This window comes from Gadus chalcogrammus, chromosome 5 (assembly GCF_026213295.1).
Source record: "Gadus chalcogrammus isolate NIFS_2021 chromosome 5, NIFS_Gcha_1.0, whole genome shotgun sequence".
NCBI classification, from domain to species: domain Eukaryota; kingdom Metazoa; phylum Chordata; class Actinopteri; order Gadiformes; family Gadidae; genus Gadus; species Gadus chalcogrammus.
In genome coordinates this window covers 11402306-11419773 of record NC_079416.1, presented here as the reverse complement: position 1 = coordinate 11419773, position 17468 = coordinate 11402306, and the positions used below count along the sequence as shown (strand labels likewise).

Here is a 17468-nt window from a genome sequence, read left to right as displayed (position 1 = left end):
CAAGTTAAATATTAATAATAAATAAATTGTAACTTTACACTGGAGCATTTATCTCAATAACGCTCACTGCACTGACAGTAAAGCCTCAAACAAAGGCTTTATTCCAACAGAAGCCAAGGCGTCAACAGCCTCCATTCCAGGAGACGATTCACCTTGATTGACAAGACACACAAGCCGACTGAATCCCTCGCTAATCTAGAGTTGGCCTATCGGCTAACATGTGAATACACACAGTTCTTTGACACAAACATGCTTTATTAGTCCCCCCCATAAGCCTTTTAAGTCTTCTGCTGCAAAAGCAGTTTAGCTGCAGGCCACAGAGCAAGATGAACGGCTTCCAAGTGGATGTTGCTAGGAACTGATAATTTTCCCCAGCTGAATCACACTGGGTGATAAAGCATCTCAAGCCTTGAAGGGACCAGGGAGGCTCTAAGGCTCTTTTAACTGCCACTGTGTTAATGTTAGCTGGATCCATTATTCACCGCACAAATATTCCCAGTAAAGTTTAAACCAAACCTCAACTCCAGGTCAGGTATTGTGAGTCATGTCCTTGATTTTCTGTTAACACTGATAGCGATTAATGTGGGTTGATAATTAAAGAATGCATATCAAAACTGTCTATCAACTCTAATAATGTTCAGGATTATATCCTCTGCTTATAATTAATATCTACCATGGGGAATTTCAACAGTATTTGTCAGCAGCTATATGAGCTATATGTGTACTGTTATGGCAGATCTACTAATGTAAACTAAACAAATGTCATAATGCCAAAGTGTGTGTATCCATATACCGTATAATGAATCACGATATGGAACTATCATCCACTTTTCACTGCATTTGAATCCAATGTATTGCATCAAATGGTCATGATATGAACGTTACATTTTGTGTCATGTACAGAAAAGAATCGGTCCCTATCTATAGATCACCAAGGTTTAGCTTTTCAAGGCAAACAGGTAGGTTACACTCAAGGCAAACAGGTAGGTTATAATTTTTATTAAATAATAATTAAGGTCTGGTAATGACAAATGTTAAAGAAAAGCACTATGTTATTTAATCGTAATAATGATATAATAATAGAATGAATAATTGGACCTAGGATGAGCCGGTTGCTGGGTGCTAACATGAATGAACGGTCCTGTAGAAAGGATTTATCACACTAGCAGTCGGCAAGTCAGACCAGCTGCGTAGGCTAACCTCTTGGCTAACACTTGGCCAAACACCACTGACCAACACAGCTAGCATACAGCTCTGAAGGGAGACAAAGACAAACATGAACTCTCCCACCGACCCGAAGAGACAAGTTCTGTGTTTGTGTGTTTGAGTGTCTCTGACTTTTGTGTATGTGTGTGCGTGTGTGTGTAGAGCTTTGTGTGTGTGTGTGTGTGTGTGCGTCTGTGTGTGTCTTTCTGTGTGTGTGGGTGTGTGTCACTTTGTGTGTGTGTGTACAGCTCTGTGTGTCTCTTATTGTGTGTGTGTGTGTGTGTGTGTATGTGTGTCTTTCTGTGTCTGTGTGGTGTGTGTGGGTGTCTGCATGTGAAATTCGCCAGAAAAGCACCCAAGGGATGATTGCCGAGTCAACATGTGCTATCTATGGGCTGTTTCCGGTGCTCTTGGCGGGCCGGCCTGCTTCCTGCATTCTGTCAAAGGACGCCCAGGCTTTACCTCCCTGTGACGATCAGACACGCCCAAAGACATGCCCAGTCACAGCTGGCACTGCCCTGGACGCTAACCCGACATGTTCCTTTGGGAAGGAAAAAAGCGAGTAGCGCTATTCAACATCAAGAGTGTGCTTTGACTTTGTTTTAGGGTTACTTATTCTAGAGGCCTTTGCTTCAGTGTTTTATTCCTGAGGGGTGCCGCCATGCCTGTAGCACAGGGGTCACCAACCTTTTTGAACCTGAGAGCTACTTCATGGGTACTTCGTCATACGAAGGGCACCCAGTTTGATACACTTCTGAAATAACAAATTTGCTCAGTTTGCCTTTAGTTATATATTATTATTATTATTGATTAATGATAATCATCTATATGAAGACGCTGATCATCTCACAATAATTATCAACAATGATTTAAAAAAGGTGGGAAAGAGTTGTTCAAGAATGAGTTGTGCTATGTTTAGAACCGGCCTGCGGGCGCCTCATATGGGCCTTGCAGGCGCCCTGGTGCCCGCGGGCACCGTGTTGGTGACCCCTGCTGTAGCATGAAGATCTGGAATTCCAGCAGATTGTACGAACAGGCTTGAAGACAGGTATCCAGATGTTTGGGTGCCTGTGTGTCAGGGCTCCATATATCTCATCCAAACCGATTCAGACAAAATATTTTGGAGTGAGAATATCTGGGAATTCTGGGGTACAATTTCGAAGAAATGGTTATAACATCAATTGATGTCCGAAAAACGAATAAGGTCAATGCCCAAATCAGAGCCATTCCGTAAAATGCTGAATCAGCCGGTAAGCCAGAAAGACAGCTGACAGATGGGCCAGTAGATAACTCTTCCAGAATTCCCCTAGAGCTGTTCGGCCCTTTTTTTTGCCTGCTTGATCAATATTGCAAAGGCTATGTTGTAAACTGAAATAGTATAGGAAGAATGATAAAAATATTAAGAAAATAACAGGAATGTACTGATATAAGATGCAGACTGAAGAAGGAAGAAAAGGAAGAAACTAAGAGAGAAACAACGAAAGAATGATTAAATGTGTGGTTGCACATTTTATTAAAGGCTCAATGACGCCCCTGGTGGAACTATTGGAAAAAACAAGTAGGCAAGCCTTCCCTAAACTTTTTCACTATTGATGTTAACTTTAAAATATCTAATGTATAAAACATGACAGCTTATATATAAATATAAAGGCGTTGATAAGGTAAAATCATTTAAATTGTAGGTCATGAGTTAACGGATGTTTGACAAACTATGGACAACTGATGTTTTATATTTCCATTCTAATATAGGGCTACAGAATTATTGGGTTAGGGTTAGAGTCAAACAAAATGTGGATACTCTAACGAAAAACAAAGCGTTGACAGGAAACGACCGCCTGGCTCCTGTGTGCGGATTAAATAGTTGTCCGGTGATGGAAATCCAACTGTGGAATGCATTTTTTTCCTATGTGTGTGTGTCTCGGATAGAACTGTGACGGGCTGTGAGGTAATAACCATTGGGTCGTCCCCTAAGACGCTCCAATTGGCTGAGACGTGCTTTGAGGAATGTCCTGAAAGCATTTAAAAAGCTCTGATGCCTCCAGCATGAACAGAACAGTCTAAAGCATCAGTGCTCCCTAGAACTACCAAGTCTTACTATATTTCTTTATTTTAGCAATAGGCTGTAACTCCCTGAATGCACTTTCTGAAGAACTAAAGGAAACAACCGGGACAACGACTTTAATCGGGAGATTCTATATTTTATACTTTATTTAATTTCGGATGATCATATTCAAAGGTACCTATGTGAATTTTTTTCAATTAATATATTATTTTAATAAATTATTTTGCCTATGGCCTATCATTACATTTTATATGATTATTATTATTATTCTTTTTATTTAAAAACATGTCATAGATTAGGCCTACTTATATAGGATGTGGACTATATCTTGTAACCAATTGATTTGGGATGGATTAGGTACCACTCGGGACTTCACCATGATGCGGTGCAGCCTCGCTCTGCTGCTGATGCTCTGGAGCTGTGAGAGTAGAAGTGTGGCAGGTGAGTGGAGAGAAAGCAACCGTTTTTGTGATATTGGTCCATTCGGTTTGCAGGCCGAAATTGTGAGGCGAGAGTTGGGCAAACTAACCGCTTTTGCTTTCCCTCCGCAGAGAGTGGCGAGGACAACAGTGTTTATGACTTATTCGAACTTGCCAAGGTGAGCAGAAGGCACAACGGAGTGACCCAGGTTCGAGGCGCAGACCCAAACAGTCCTGCCTATAAGGTCCTCAATGCTAGCCTGATCCCCCCGGTACCCGACATGTCCTTCCGGGACCTCATCGACTCCATTCAAACAGAGAGAGGCTTCATCCTCCTCCTCAATCTTAAGCAGTTCAAGAGAACCAGGGGGAGTCTTTTGACTGTCGAGAAGACCGACGGATCCGGACCGATATTCGAGATCATATCCAACGGCGAGGCGAAAATGCTGGATGTGGTTTTATCCACCAAGACCCAGCAACAGGTCGTGTCGATTGAAGATGCGGATTTAGCGACTGGACATTGGGGGGAGAACATCACCCTGTTCGTGCAGGACGACCGTGTGCAGCTTTTTGTCGGCTGCGAGAGAGATAAATGTGTCCGAGATGGATGTGCCGATCTACAAAGTATTGTCACAGGAACTTATAGACACTGCCCGCATGAGGATCGCAAAGGGAACAGTGAAAGACTTCAAGGTAAATCAATTTTTTTGTTATCATTATTGTTCTTGCTTGCCAGAAAATTAATTGTGAACTACAACACGTGAAATCTTCTATCAAAAAGTGGGCTGTTACAGATATTATACAATTTGACTTTTAATTGAAAAGACTGTGAATCAAATCCAAATGATATGTGCTTTAAATGTTATGTCCTTTTATTCAGGGAGTGCTTCAGAACGTACGGTTTGTCTTTGGAACCACTCTTGAAGCCATCTTGAGGAACAAGGGATGCCAAAGTGGAGGTGAGTTTCCTTATACTCATCGGGACTAATCTCGTTCATCGGTGCAAATGGACCGCTCCAAAAGAAACAAACAACAGAATAACCATCGCTTCCTTCCTCTCCGCAGTGACCTTGTCCGGTATGATGACCCTCGACAACCAGATGAACGGCTCCAGCCCAGCCATCAGGACCGATTACACCGGCCACAAAAGCAAAGGTGAGCCCCGTCTCCCCCACCCTACCCTCACCCCCACGCCGTTGATCGGCTCCCATCCACCGACCACGCCTCCGCCCGTATATTCCTCACGGTCTGCGGTGATGTAACTCACTCCTGGTTCCTCCTCCGCTTTGATCAGATGCGCCGTCCGTGTGCGGCTTCTCCTGCGAGGACATCTCTGGGATGTTCAAGGAGCTCAAGGGCCTTGGTGTGGTCGTCAAGCAGCTGTCCAAGGCCCTGCACCAAGTGGTGAGTGTCCGGACGCCCGCCGGGTCGTGCCTCCTGCACTCTGTCATCCTTCCCCTGTCTGTCGCTTATGTGTGTCTCCCCCCTGCCCCTGCTCATTGCATTCCTAATGCGTAGCCACTTGTCACTGTAACGGCGGGCCAGGGCCAAGTCCCTAATGAGACCCATGTTGAATGCACAAAATGTGTTTGGCTGACTGATTCTCTCCCGCCGGCTTCACTAGAGTCAAGAAATGTCTTAATCACTGTGTGTGTGTGTGTGTGTGTGTGTGTGTGTGTGTGTGTGTGTGTGTGTGTGTGTGTGTGTGTGTGTGTGTGTGTGTGTGTGTGTGTGTGTTGGGCGTGGGTTTTGTTCCTATTGGCAACAGTGGCAATGCAAATGTTATCCGTACTTTTCCCTAAACACCCTCTCTTGCTGTTTGTGTGTGTCCCTCCCTGTCTTTTTTCTCTCTCTCTCTCTCTCTCTCTCTCTCTCTCTCTCTCTCTCTCTCTCTCTCTCTCTCTCTCTCTCTCTCTCTCTCTCTCTCTCTCTCTCTCTCTCTCTCTCTCTCTCTCTCTCTTCCCCCCCCCCCCAGGTCGATGACAACATGATGATCATGGATCAGATCAAGACCAAGGATGGAGTGTGCGTGCACAACGGCATTGTGCACAGGAACCAGGACGAGTGGACCATGGACGGATGCACAACGTGCACCTGCCAGTTAAGAAACCGTCAAACACAACTCCCTACATGCGGTGGAGAGGGATAAGAGAGCCTGGTCCATTAGAGTTTCCAGGCCTCCAATTATACGTAGATAATGTTAATCCTTCACTTAGAGCTGTGTGGTGAGGACAGTGCTATCTATTGTGCAATAAAGTGTTGGTGGAAAGTTTAGTGGGTTTAACACGCACAGCTGGATGAGTTTCCCTGAAACATAGCAATTAGCCTTGGCACAGATCCACCTCACTTACTTTTGTGTCCCTTCTGTGTGATTCGGGGTGGCAGGCCAGCAGGCCGTTATCCATGTACTGATCTGAACCCTCCCCTGTGCAGAACTCGGCCACCATTTGTCATGAGATCAAGTGCCCCATTATCCCGTGCACCAACGCCACCGTGCCCAAGGGAGAGTGCTGCCCGCGCTGCGGAAGCGGTAAGAACCAGCTCGTCCCTCTGCTCGAGGAGAGCATAGGCGCTGAAGCCTTGGCCCGTTTTTTCAAAGATAATCGAACAATATGATAATAACAGTAAGGACGAGTGATGACAATGATTATCACAATGATAATGACACTGTGAAGAAACTATGATAAAACAAATGCCTAATAACATGCAATGATCGAGTGACAAAGATTATCATGATGATAATGACGATGTAATAATAATACTAATAACGGCGGATAGAAACTATATTATAATAACAATGACAACATTCAAATTCATCCTAATTCCTAATAATTGATTGTAATGGTGTCGGCCTCAGACCCCTTTGCCAGAGGACGGCTGGGTCCCCGTGGTCAGAGTGGACCCATTGCTCGGTGACCTGCGGCCGGGGCATCCAGCAGCGCGGACGCTCCTGCGACCGCATCAACAACAACTGCCAGGGCAGCCTCGGTGCAGACCCGGGACTGCTACTGGAGGAGTGCGACAAGCGCTGTGAGTCCCTCGCCTTTCCCCTCCACCGCATCTTCAACGCCAACCTCCATTGAGTCTGTTTTGATCCTCAATCACCCCCTGCCGACAGAGCCGAGTTTTGAGTTCTACGGGCGTGTTAACCGTTGTGATTTTTGTGTTGTTTGTTCACAGTCAAACAGGACGGTGGGTGGAGCCACTGGTCTCCTTGGTCCTCCTGCTCCGTGTCCTGGTGGCGAGGGCCTGATCACGGCGCATTCCGCCTGTGCAACTCCCCCACGCCCCAGAGGGTGGCCAAAGAGTGTGAAGGAGGAAGGGACGCGCCACTGAGCTTTGCAAGCAGTCTCCTTGTCCAAGTAAGCGTGCTGCGGTGTAGTAATGAATGAGGGCAACACAATAGTGATTGAGCCCTTAACTCACTTATGAAAGGACTTGCATTTGCAGTAGTTGAATGTTTAGAACAAGGAGTCAGTGGTGACCAGCTCAGGGATCTTTGGGATCAATTACTGCTTGTCGCCGAAGCTGTCATCATAGAAAACAAAACATATCTTTGGGATTCCACTGCCAAGTTTTAGAGTCAAGGACAAAAGGCTGATGATGGTGTTTCCTCTTCTTCTAGTCCATGGGTGGATGGGGACCCTGGTCTCTCTGGGACACCTGCTCCTTGACGTTGTGGTTGGTGGGATCCATATGCGCAAACGTCTCTGCACGGACCCTGCACCAAAATATGGAGGAAACCATTTGTGTGGTGTGGCGCCATGTCTCAAGTGTGCAACAAAGCAGGATGGTCCTATCGGTAAGCAACCTGAATTATAATCAGAACATGTAAAGTAAAAGGTGCAACTCTGTGTACTAGCATCTAGAACAACCTGTTGTGTCTTCCCCGGCCTGTAGATGGTTGCCCTCTCAGGCCTTGCTTCGCTGGAGCCAAGTGCACCAGTTTCCCCGATGGCACCTTCAAGTGTGGCCGGTGTCCGGTTGGCTACAGAGGAAATGGCATCAACTGCAAGGACATCGACGAGTGTAAAGAGGTCTCCGACGCCTGTCACACACACCAAACGGGGTGCCATCGCTGTGAAAACACAGTGCCTGGCTACAACTGTTTGCCCTGCCCCGCCCGGTACTCCGGACCCCAGCCGTTCGGGAGGGGGGTCGAGCAAGCCACCGCCAAGAAACAGGTGTGAGCTTTTGCTGGTTTTCATGTTCGAGTCCATTTCGTGAAGTAATACTGTCGGTAGGACCGGGATTCTATAACCCTCCATTTTTACTTCAGGTCTGCAAGCCTCGTAATCCTTGCCAGGACGGGAGCCACGACTGCAATAAAAATGCCAACTGTGTCTACCTGGGCATCTTCTCTGATACCATGTTCCGCTGCGAGTGCAAGCCAGGATATGCTGGCAATGGCTACATCTGTGGAGAAGACACTGACTTGGAGGGATGGCCCAAACACAGAGCTGTTGTGGTGACGAACGCTACATACCACTGCAAGAAGGTAAGCAGAGTGATACGGAGAAAAAAAACAGAAATGGATACACCATCATTTCCCCAGTGTTTTGTTGTGGGGATGCCCTCTTCATACCAGTTTTGTTTTGGTTCTCTTATAGGATAATTGTCCCAGCCTGCCCAACTCTGGTCAGGAAGATCATGACAAAGATGGCCTGGGGGATGAGTGTGACCATGATGATGACAACGATGGAATCTCTGATGATAGGGTAGGGTGAGGCGTGACACTGTTTTTTTTTTCAGGGACCAGACATGTAATCAGCAGTAGCCTCTTTCAACCTCTTCCCTTTGGGTGGTAGAAATCGATACCTCTGTGTTTCCATGGGGACTTCCAGCAGAAACACTTTGTGGAAAGCCAGTAGCACGTAAATACTATAATATCATATGGCCTAGGCTGAGGACAAAAGGGCCGGCACACCATAATTCTACGTGTGGATTGGAAAAGTTAGACAAGAAAATGGTTCTATAATGTTGTGGTGAGAAACCCTAGGTTTCTCAAATTGGAATATCACATTGCAGCGAAAAGACAGCGTCCAAGTTCCAAACCAGCCTCATTGAAATGTTTATTTTTCATCTGGTGCCATTAATTTCACAACTGCGTGTTAAGCTAATGGATTTTAAACAATGTATTTTTGATGAATTCAGGATAACTGCCCCAAAGTGTACAACCCTGCCCAGTACGACGCTGACAGAGACGACATTGGCGATCGCTGTGACAACCTGTGTTTTCGAAGCTAACACGGATCAAACCGACACCAGACAACAACGGCGAGGGGGACGCTTGCGCCATTGACATCGACGGCGACGGTAAGAGTCCTCTTAAGGTTTTGAAGTTCTCTGGTGCTTCTGGTGAGCTATTGTAAGCTAATGCGGGCAAATCGTGTCCTCTCACCAGGCATTCTGAACGAGAAGGACAACTGTCAGTACGTCTACAATGTGGACCAGAGGGATTCCCGACGGGGATGGAGTTGGAGACCACTGTGACAACTGCCCTCTTCAGCACAACCCTGACCAGGTAATGACATAGATCCTCTTTCCACTCGCACTCTCTCCAGGATAAGCTGCACCTGAGGGGTGATATTTAGGCCCAATCCCATTTCTACCCCTTACCCCTTCCCCTTAACCCTTCAAAACAAGGGGGAGGGGTAAGGGGAAGGGGTAAGGGGAAGAAATGGGATTGGGCCTTAAGCTCTCACTGTGCAGGCGGCCTATCCTCTGGACAGGGATGAAGGTTGTTCTTTAGAATAGGTTTCTTCTCCGATGAAAGAGAGGAATGTGGACATTTCTTAATTAGGCCAAAAGGGAAGGACATTGGATTATTGTCTTCACAGATAAAAAATACCAAAAGATCATATCAAAAGAAAAGTAGTAGCATTGAACAAAGTTCATATTGACTTCACCTACTTTGTATTTAAGAAAGAAAAGGATTTTCTATTAGAAGGATTTGTATTAAAGGAATTCCCTTCTCCTACAGATTGACTCAGACTCAGACCTCGTGGGGGACAAGTGCGACAGCAACCAGGACATCGACGAGGATGGGCACCAAAACAACCTGGACAACTGTCCATACATCCCCAACGCAAACCAGGTCGACCACGACAAGGACGGCAAGGGCGACGCCTGTGACCACGACGACGACAACGATGACGTCCCCGACGAGAAAGACAACTGTCGTTTGGTGCCCAACCCTGACCAGCTGGACTCTGATGGTGAGTCCCCTCTCCGCTGCCACGGCGGTCAACTGGGCGTCCGCTACACCGGAGACATTTCTCGTGGCTAACTCGGGCAGACTCTATTCATCACACTTGGGCTTACATAACCGCTCTGTGACAAATCCTTTCCTTCTCCTGTTCCGCTATGTTGTCATATTCGCTGGTTGTATTCCAATTCAAAAGCATGTGTTTTGATTTCTCTCCTCCAGGGGATGGCCGAGGGGATGTTTGCAAAGATGACTTTGACCAGGACAAAGTGCTGGATATCCATGACGTCTGCCCAGAGAACACTGACATCAGCGAAACAGACTTCCGCAGGTTCCAGATGGTTCCTCTGGACCCGACAGGCACCTCTCAGATCGACCCCAACTGGGTGGTCCGGCATCAGGGCAAGGAGCTGGTGCAGACCGTCAACTGCGATCCTGGCATCGCTGTCGGTATGTCGAACATATTGCACTTACACACGATAATTAATTGCCATTGTATGGGTCGAGTATGCACAGGGTATCTGTCAAGGCGCTTCGCAGCTGTTGGCCAACAACACTAAACCGGCCTTCATCCCCGTCCAGGTTATGATGAGTTCAATGCGGTGGACTTCAGCGGAACATTCTTCATCAACACGGACAGAGACGATGACTACGCCGGCTTTGTTTTTGGCTACCAGTCCAGCTCGCGCTTCTACACCGTGATGTGGAAGCAGATCACACAGACCTACTGGTCCACCACGCCCACCAGAGCCCAGGGCTACTCTGGCCTGTCAATCAAAGTGGTTAACTCCACTACAGGGCCTGGTGAACATCTGAGGAATGCTCTCTGGCACACGGGAGACACGGCCGGACAGGTGGGTTATCCATTCACCCCGTCTATAAAATACTCCACATCAATGAGATACGGGCATTAGGAGACTTTTATAGCATAGGTGGACGTTCATCAAGTTGACGCGTTGACTGTAATTCTTCCAGGTGCGTACTCTGTGGCACGACCCCAGGAACATTGGCTGGAAGGACTACACAGCCTACAGATGGCATTTGGTGCACAGACCCAAGAGTGGACTCATCAGGTAATGTCCAACAGCCCTTGCACTACATATGAAAGCTCTTCCCAGAGATCCAGAGCACAGTAATCGTTCAGTTCAAATGTATTAACATGTGACTTTTCATTACTCAGGGTGGTGATGTACGAAGGCAAGAGGATCATGGCGGATTCCGGAAACATCTACGACAAAACGTACGCTGGTGGACGCCTCGGCCTCTACGTCTTCTCCCAGGAGATGGTGTACTTCTCCGACCTCAAATATGAGTGCAGAGGTAAGACCCATTTTAAAAACTCCTGTCGGTCATGTGTTCAGGAAAAGGGATTTGAATGATCGCTAGCACATTTGATTCTAACGCATGTCTTTTTTTGTACTACCAGATTCATAACTGAACCAGTGAGGTCCTGATATGGATAGAACGGATCTGTCACCTGCCACTATGAGCTTTGAACTGTAAGCCCCGCGACGACCATTCTCCGCAACACTCGACCACGAGAACACACACCGTTTGCGGAATGGATAAGAAGATGTAGAAGGTATAACCAGCTTCCCGTACATTCCCCTCGAGAGACTTCCGTGTCCCCGCACCGTACACTCAAAAAACACGCGTTGGCCTCGTTCTGAGGTCCATCTTAACCTTCTCATTATAATTCTTGGATCTGCTTTCGAGGACCGACTAGATCCCGGTCCTCACTTGTGGTGTGTTTGCCGAGTATGGCCATCAAAGGGAAGACATTTTTTTTTATCATGTTTTATTTTTTAAGCAATAATTTTGATCTGCTGTGGACTCAAAAAAGACTTATTTGAATATGAAGAATGCCCTAGGAGGATTTTGGTTAAGTTGGGAGCGATTCTCTCCCCTCGAAGGACCCGTGGAGGGGACCATGGACGAATAGACTGGACTGATACTATCAAAGAATGTGTGTGTGTGTGTGTGTGTGTGTTTATATCTGTGTTTCTATGTGTGTGTGTGTTTGCGTGTGTACATGTGCAGTTGGGAAACTGAGAGCATAGTAATGAAGACCACATTGCCAATGAATCATTATCATCGATAATCAATGAGTCATTTTATCCTCATTGACCCAGAGTCTTTTAGTCCTTCCAAATGGAGGCCTAAACCAAACGCTATGCACTGTCCCACGAGATTGACCCGTTGGCTCAGGAAACACCATCAGAGGGACTAAGAAGGGAGGAGTACAATGACTAGGACAGCACAGGGCCTCAAAGCAAACGTGTATTGCTTTGAAAAAAGAATATTTTAGAATAATATGTGGTGATATCTTTGAGTTTTAAAAACAGTATCACCGGACGTAACCAGTCAAGTGCCAGTCTTTTGTGTGTGAGGAATGGACCTGTATTGCTTTAATTTCTTATTTATTTATTTGTCAGAGATTATTTGTACCATGGCCGCCATCAAAAAAAACTAAAGTCAGTGATCAATTAAAGAAAACCTGGAAAACACAATGCCATGGTATGTTATTGTAAGGCGTATGCCAGATGTTTTAATTGATCATTTTATTTCCAAATATTCTTATTCTGCACGGTAAGCACGATCGGTGTGCCTGAGCTTGTGTGTACATTTTTTTACAAGGAAACTGAAAGGAAAAGTACTGAAACGAAGTACAAATATTACCTCATCATTATTAGAGTTTGTATTGAGGCCACCATACGAGAATATCTTTTTCCAGCAGCAGAGTATACATTGGTTGACTTGTATTTTTTCCCCAAGACAGACTTAAGTACAATCATTTATATTCTGTATATAAGATATTTTTGTAGCAAAAAGAGGCCCGGTCAGCAGTGTAATAGATTCAAGAAATGTTCCCTTTACTATGTTGTGCGATATGTCCTGTGCATTTTTATAAATTATTATGTTCTATGTTAAGAGTTTATTTCATTTGTGTAGATAAATGCTATTTAAATAATTTATCCAGGAACGTTGCCATAATATGGTATCGGTCCCGTTTGTTTGCACACTGACACAAGGATGTCTTTGTTGTTTTTGGTTTTGTACTTTTTTTTAATACTAGGGAAACTTTTTCTATAAACATTTGTACCATAGTTTTTACCCACAAATTGTTGTTTATACTCCTACCAGTGATGTGTAATGTCATGGAACAATAAACACTTCAGGAAAAAAAATATGTGTATTCAAGTTACTTTGCTTTTATTCCATGCTGAACCATTAAGACATAATTGCTAAAGTCTGAGAGGTAAAGCGCATTTCCTTTAGGTCTGAAACTTAAAACACCTGAATTTAGCCATGGTGGGACAACACAACTGGAATCCATTAGCTGGGTCTCATACAGTCCTGTGGAGAAAAGGACAGAATCGTTAAGAAGTCCAAAGCCTGCACCAATAAACATGAAGTGTGGCCTACTAAAGCATCGATCCTTCTACGATCACACCTGAGACGTGCATCACCCACCCACCTTACCTTCCAGCTCCCGGCGATCACGTGACGAGCATAAGCAAGGAATGAGGAGCCCCCTTCACTTGAATGCAAACTCTGGAAGAGTGTCGCCTAGTCTACGCTTTACACTACTATTGTATAAAGGAACCAGTGGAAAGACATGAACAAGACACATACACACATGCATGCTGTGGGAGGGGATGGTAGTCATAGCCCTCAAAGCCATTCGTATCTCGTTAAACAGCTCATAATTTTCCAGAGTAAAATAAAGATGGCCGATTTGCGTCTTTTACGAGCCAAGCCGTTTCGGGGCCCGATGCAGCCCTCACAGCTCCCCTCTGAGGAAACCCAGACAGACTCGGTTAACTGCAGGTCTCCTTACATTAGAAACGACCTTGTCGCCATGGAAACGAGGTTAGTGGGCCATACATTAGCCTCAATGCGTTTCCCTTGCAATAAATGTATACTACACACATGTGTTCCAGGATAAAGACAAAAGGTGGTCTGTGTGTGTGTTTCTTTGACATCCTTCATAACTCCCTGATGATCAATGAGCTATGTAGCAAAATGTTGGACACACGTTTTTTTTATTACATTGCAGGCTAATTCTCTGGTTTTAGTGTATGTGTGTGCCTGTGAACCTGAGTTGAAAATCCTAACTTTGCCCCCTACTAGACATGGGAACATTGTGACAGAAAGTAGTCCAAATGAAAACTAGATTTTTTTCCACACGGCTTCAACGTGAGTAGCAACAGAGGCTACATAGCTACGCCACACTTGCTCATGCAGCACTTCTTGTAGTTCCTCCTCTGGTATTCATAATGAATATGATATGGCATCTCAAATAAGGAGGATCAGTTAAAATTACATATTGGTTTAGGCCATGGAACCTCACCTATCTTGCTTGTTTGTTATTTTAGAGAGAGAGAGAGAGAGAGAGAGAGAGAGAGAGAGAGAGAGAGAGAGAGAGAGAGGGATTGAGTAAGGGGGAGGGAGAGAGAGAGAGAGAGAGAGCAGACCCGATAGGAATCCAAGAGAGAAAATAACCAGGTGCAGACGAGCCTATCGCACTGAGCACTCAAATCCCAAAATCTTCTACTTCCATCACTTTCTATTCTACCTGCTTGCTTACCAAAAAGGATGAGAGTGAGATGTATTGCATAGCTAACAAATGTCCCGGTTTGCACTAACTATAAACAACTTTAATTCAACCCTGAATCTCATCACCTACAGGGGCAGGGATTTGGGGGCAGGCCTTGGGTAATAGGAGTTCAACCGAGCTTTGCTGTTTCTCCGAAAGAGACCAAACCCATGGTCTCCCTCTGCATCGATCTGTCGGTCAACACCCTGAACATAAGGCCTCACACACAGCGCTTGTGCTCCAGTGTGATGTGCAGTACGTGAGAGGAATGTCCTGTTCTCTCTTCGACCGCTGTGATGGGGACAACAAAGTTGCTGTTCTCGTTCAAATAAGACATCCCTTATGAATACACCGCCCTGAACGCATATAAAACGAAAAATAACTGTAGGAGCCAAAGAGGAACTGATTGATTTATAATAATAAGTTAGTTAAAAACAATTAATTATTGGTAATGATAATTGTATTATTATTTGCAAGGTTTATATAAGTTTAATATGAATAATTTACTAATGTATAGATGATAATACATTTTGATGTTTAAACCAAGGTTAAATATTTTGTATTTCTGATGTTAAAAAATAAATATGACATCACTGTTTAGTATTAACTAGGGTTGGACCTAACTAACTTGGGGTCAAAAACTATAGGTAGCAACATCATTTTTTGACCCTGCGTTTGATATAATTTTTTGTTTTCTAATTAAACATTAGAAGAAAGTTATCTTGTCTTGTCACTCGCGTTACAAATGCTTTTTGAAACTTACAGGAGCAAGTGGTACAATTACGGAGAAGAAGAACGAAATGGTGTGCCACCACACCCACAACACAGGCGGGACAAGATTAATTTTTGTTTGTACTGTTAATTAGGGATTGACAAAAAACTGACTTGAGCAAAGTGTATTAGGGATTGAAACAACACAAAAAACTGACCTGAACAAACTTTATTATTGTGCATCCATATCTTTTGTTTGGCCATTGGTGTGTGGACAGGGATGTGTCGAGAAGAGACCCACAATCCTCTCTGGCGGCAGTTAGTCGTCGGCGGGGAACGGGCCGCTGTGGGAGAAGCTGGTGGTGTATGGGTCTTTGAGCAGGGCCGCCAGCTTGGCCTTGGAGATGGGAGGCCGAGGATGAGACCTCTGGCACTGCTCAGCCTCTTCCAACAGGGAACGCAGCTGCTCTGCACTAATGCGCTGTTGAGGGAGAACGGACGTGCATGCAAGGTTTAGACACAAGGGCACAAGCTCTCGAGAAAGGTGCGTGGTTATCCCTCTAAACAAGGCTACTAGTAGCATATAAACATTTGTATAGCAAGATATACACATTAGCGGACAGGGAACGCCCAATTCACAAACACTCTGGAGCGATGTCACCAAACTATTTAATAGACCAATGAAGACAAGTTTTTGTATATTTATATTTTAATTACCCGCTGCACATAACTTTATAAAGCTGGAAGTAGCATAAAACTGTCTTTCATGCTCATTCATGCTACTAAAAATCCTCATGTGGAATTCTTTGTGCAGAGTTGGACTGCGTCCTGTGGGTTCAAACGAGCTCAAAACTATTCCCTGAATTGCCTGAAACGCTTCCAGCTGGACGGAACCGTGTTTTTTTGTTCTTCTCATTTGCTGAAGAAGTCAGAATCCTTCCTCACGGATCCTTGAGGGACTTCATGTGAATTCAGGGTTGGGAGAGCCAACCTTTTCCAAAACTAGGTTAGGATGAGGACAGGCTTTCCGTAATTCCAACGTCAATATTTATCCCGCGGGAGTCGTTCCTGGGAGTTTGACTTATCTTTTTGGCACCCACCCCTTACAAAATCTGCTGTTGGGTTTATTTGGACAACCAGGGAGACTTTTAATTCATCTGCGTGAGTGATAGTAGCGCGCCAACTGAAAAACACGGTTCAGAGCGAGTGTTTAGAGCATGTTTCTACTAGGTGTAACCACACGGGTTGCATAGGCGAAGAAACAAAAGGGCCATCACGATTCTGATCGAGTTAGCTCAGTGTTTCTCGTAAACGTTACGCAACGGCTTCCGAGACCGCTCTGTGACTGAACTCCTGGCGTGGTCCACACCGCCCTGTGTCATCGCTCCGGACTCCAGTGGTCTGACCCGTGCAAGAACATGGTTGGAAACAAAGCCCAGGCTGGTTCCCTTACTAGAAGCTGTCATCTCAAGGGCCTTCTCTAGAAGCACTACATTTTCCTCTAACACGTTTATGGCCTTCCTCCAAGTAGCTTAATTTTTTTGTTGTTTAACCCCGATCGTCAAATCTAAAACAAGACCCAAAAACACAAAAAAATTTGATTGACAACAAATGCACCCCCCAGCCCCGGGTGCACCCCCCCCTACCTGACCGTACCTACCTCCTCCATCGCCCTCACACTGAGTTGCCCATGTTAAGAAATCCTCTCAAACCTAATGATACTCTTTGGGTCATTACATCCAAGGTATTACTGTGTTTTCCCTTTTTTTACGAGCGCTGCAGTTCTCCACACTGCAGGCCTTTGTTTCCACCCAGCCCTGCAGAAGATAAGGGGCTATGGACACACATTCATTCCCCATCTGTGGGGCTCATTGAAACGGCTCTCCTGTCTGTAGACCTGACCTTTCAATACCTTTCAATAGGACGCCGGAGATGAAAGCAGCACATGTGGATGGTATACGAGTCGCTGTAGGAGCTTCTTATCTGGGCCCTGTAAAATTGGGTGTATCAACCGACATGCATGCGTGTCTCTGTGTGTGTGTGTGTGTGTGTGTGTGTGTGTGTGTGTGTGTGCGCCTGCGGAATTGTGGCTGTGCATTTGTGAAAGCATGCATTATCTATGATTTAATGGATGCAGTTTGGAATGTTTCACACTCAGCGGAACTCGATACAACTGGAATGAAAACGTAAAATGCAGAGTCAATGTTTTGTGTGTTTATAGATTGAGGCAATAAAAAAGGGGACAACTCGCTGAACCCTAGT

General features: G+C 45.3%; 1 protein-coding gene and 1 pseudogene across 1 annotated transcript in view; one reads left to right on the top strand and one right to left on the bottom strand.

The window, feature by feature from the left end:
• The first annotated feature begins 3244 nt into the window (after positions 1 to 3244).
• Positions 3245 to 13140, top strand: LOC130383274 (thrombospondin-1-like; annotated as a pseudogene).
• fsip1 (fibrous sheath interacting protein 1) overlaps positions 13072 to 17468 on the bottom strand; it is a 28574-nt gene continuing 24177 nt past the window's right edge. The window contains exons 9-10 of the mRNA XM_056591391.1: positions 15425 to 15687; positions 13072 to 13252 (exon numbers count right to left, since the gene is read on the bottom strand). Coding sequence (XP_056447366.1) covers positions 15526 to 15687 — 162 coding nt within the window. The 3' untranslated portion in view covers positions 13072 to 13252; positions 15425 to 15525. The remainder of the gene's footprint in view (positions 13253 to 15424; positions 15688 to 17468) is intronic.